This window comes from Aegilops tauschii, chromosome 6 (assembly GCF_002575655.3).
Source record: "Aegilops tauschii subsp. strangulata cultivar AL8/78 chromosome 6, Aet v6.0, whole genome shotgun sequence".
NCBI classification, from domain to species: Eukaryota; Viridiplantae; Streptophyta; class Magnoliopsida; order Poales; family Poaceae; genus Aegilops; species Aegilops tauschii.
Window position 1 is genome coordinate 460,642,445 of NC_053040.3, and position 2,309 is coordinate 460,644,753.

The window sequence follows — 2,309 nt, forward strand, 5'->3', positions numbered from 1 at the left end:
TGCCGATCCACCCATGCGAGCACACGTAGCGCCCTGCCTCGGCGATTCTTCCATCTGACCCACCTGCTCCAAGCAAATGAAACTCTATAAAGATATTTTAGTGGGTGCACATTTTTCTCCAAAAAGTAAAGTGCAAATGAATTCTAAGGAAAATTACCAAGCATATCCCCTAAAAAAAGTACCTAGCATATCAGTCCTATGAATGCAATAGCCAACATAGGAAAATACCTAGGATCTAGATCGTCTAAAATCCTATAAAACTCTTTTGAATCAATGCCCTTACCCTCTCATATGCTTCATCTGTATATTTTCCTTGTCGTTGCATGCCGACACTTTCAATCTAGTATCATCTTCTTAGGCAGACAATACCATTTTTTGCTAGAGAAAAAGAAGGATCAGATGGTTTTGGGGAACTCATCTTCTTCCCGGATGAGGATGAATGAGGTTGGGACGTGGCGACCGGGACGCGCCCACTGCCTTGCCTTCAGAGGCCCGGGCTCCTCTAGTCGGCAGCCACCTGCCGACCACTGATGCGACCACACGTAGCGCCCTGCCGCGGCGATTCGTCCATCTGATCACCCCTCTTTATGGGCTAGTCGGCACTCACCTGCCCATCCACTCACGAGAGCACATCTGGAGCTTCGTCCACCCTCGAACGGCCTATAAATAGTGCCTCATGCTGCACCTGCTTTACCCAACCACCTGCTTCACACAACCAAGAGAAGACAAGTAAACAGCAACACTAGTAGATTTCGAGTGACAAGTTCAACGCAAGATGGAGCACCAGGGACACGGCACCGGCGAGAAGAAGGGCATCATGGAGAACATCAAGGAAAAGCTCCCCGGTGGCCAAGGTGACCACCAGCAGACCGCTGGCCCCCACGCGCAGCAGGGACACACTGGAATGACCGGCACGGAGATGCATGACACCACGGCCACCGGCGGCACCCATGGGCAGCAGGGGCATACCGGAACGACTGGCACTGGGGCACACGGCACCGGCGAGAAGAAGAGTCTCATGGACAAGGTGAAGGAGAAGCTGCCTGGACAGCACTAAGCTCGGTCTGCCCACGGCCGCCACCTTTGAAGAATAATACTCCACCGTATATGAATTATGAACTGATCGAGTCTAGTTCACCTAGCTCACTTGGTCGTTGGAGGAGCGAATGTATCTTTGGATTAAGTTTTCACGGACATGTGTTTGCAGTTTACACTCTATGTCGTGCAAATTTCAGGCCCGTCCACGTGGGCGCCAGGGGTCCGTCGGGGCGGAGGACCTTTAGTCCCGGTTCTCATGGCTAACCGGGACTAAAGGCCTCCTCCGCAGGTTTAGGGTTTTAGCCCCCCTAAACCTGGTTTTTTTACGAATTTTTTTAATTTTTTTTTAATTTTCAAATTTCTGAATTATTTTAACCTCTAATCTCTAATCGCCACCCCTCATCACTGCTCAATTTATCCTCTAATCTCTAATCACCCCTCATCATTCCAAATCATCAAACTTCCCGGACGGTCACCCATCCTCTCACTACTCCAGCCTGAGCACGCTTAACTTCCGGGTTCTATTCTCCCTCGTTTCCAAGTCTGCACTTGTTGTTTTCCTGACAATAGTAGGATGTCAATTCTATTAACCCTCAGAAATTTAGCTTGAGCATGAAGTGACACATTTCACTGTTTGAGTTTGAAACTATTGTTTTAAAAAACAATAATTATTTAGTAACACTAATATTTCTGGAATAATTAGTTTGACCATTGTTTGACCACAGTTTGACCAGATTTGACCAAAATTTAAAAAAACTGAAATAATTATTTAGTAACACTAATAATCTAGAATAATTAGTTAGACCATTGTTTGACCACAGTTTGACCACAATTTGAAATTTTTTGAATTTTTTTGCCTCTCCGGATCTTAAAAGCCCCGTATCTTTTTTCTGTTAGGTTTTTGAGGATTTTGAAAATGTTTAACGGGGTTCCCCCGGTTAAATTCGGATGTAACTTTTCGAGTAGATGATTTTTCATATAAAAAACTTTTTCATCCGAGTTCGTATGCAAAAGTTATGCCCATTTTAAGAAATTCCAGAGAGATTTTGCACATAAAGTCGAAATTCATATTTGTTAATTTTTCCAACAACTAGACCACATATCACATGGGAAACTTATTTTATTTTATTTTATTGCTTGCACCGATGACAACTTACTTGAAGGATCTTACTCAATCCATAGGTAGATATGGTGGACTCTCATGGCAAAACTGGTTTAAGGGTTTTTGGAAGCACAAGTAGTATCTCTACTTGGTGCAAAGAATTTGGCTA

General features: G+C 44.5%; 1 protein-coding gene across 1 annotated transcript; it reads left to right on the plus strand.

The window, feature by feature from the left end:
* The first annotated feature begins 709 nt into the window (after nt 1-709).
* Nucleotides 710-1,211, plus strand: LOC109743616 (dehydrin DHN3-like). Its single transcript, XM_020302707.4, has one exon. The coding sequence runs from the start codon at nt 776-778 to the stop codon at nt 1,055-1,057; it is 282 nt and encodes a 93-aa protein (XP_020158296.1). The 5' UTR covers nt 710-775; the 3' UTR covers nt 1,058-1,211.
* Nucleotides 1,212-2,309: the final 1,098 nt, after the last annotated feature.

Coding starts and splice junctions, on each gene's coding strand:
- LOC109743616 (XM_020302707.4), top strand. CDS start 776: ATGGAGCACCAGGGACACGGCACCGGCGAGAAGAAGGGCATCATGGAG.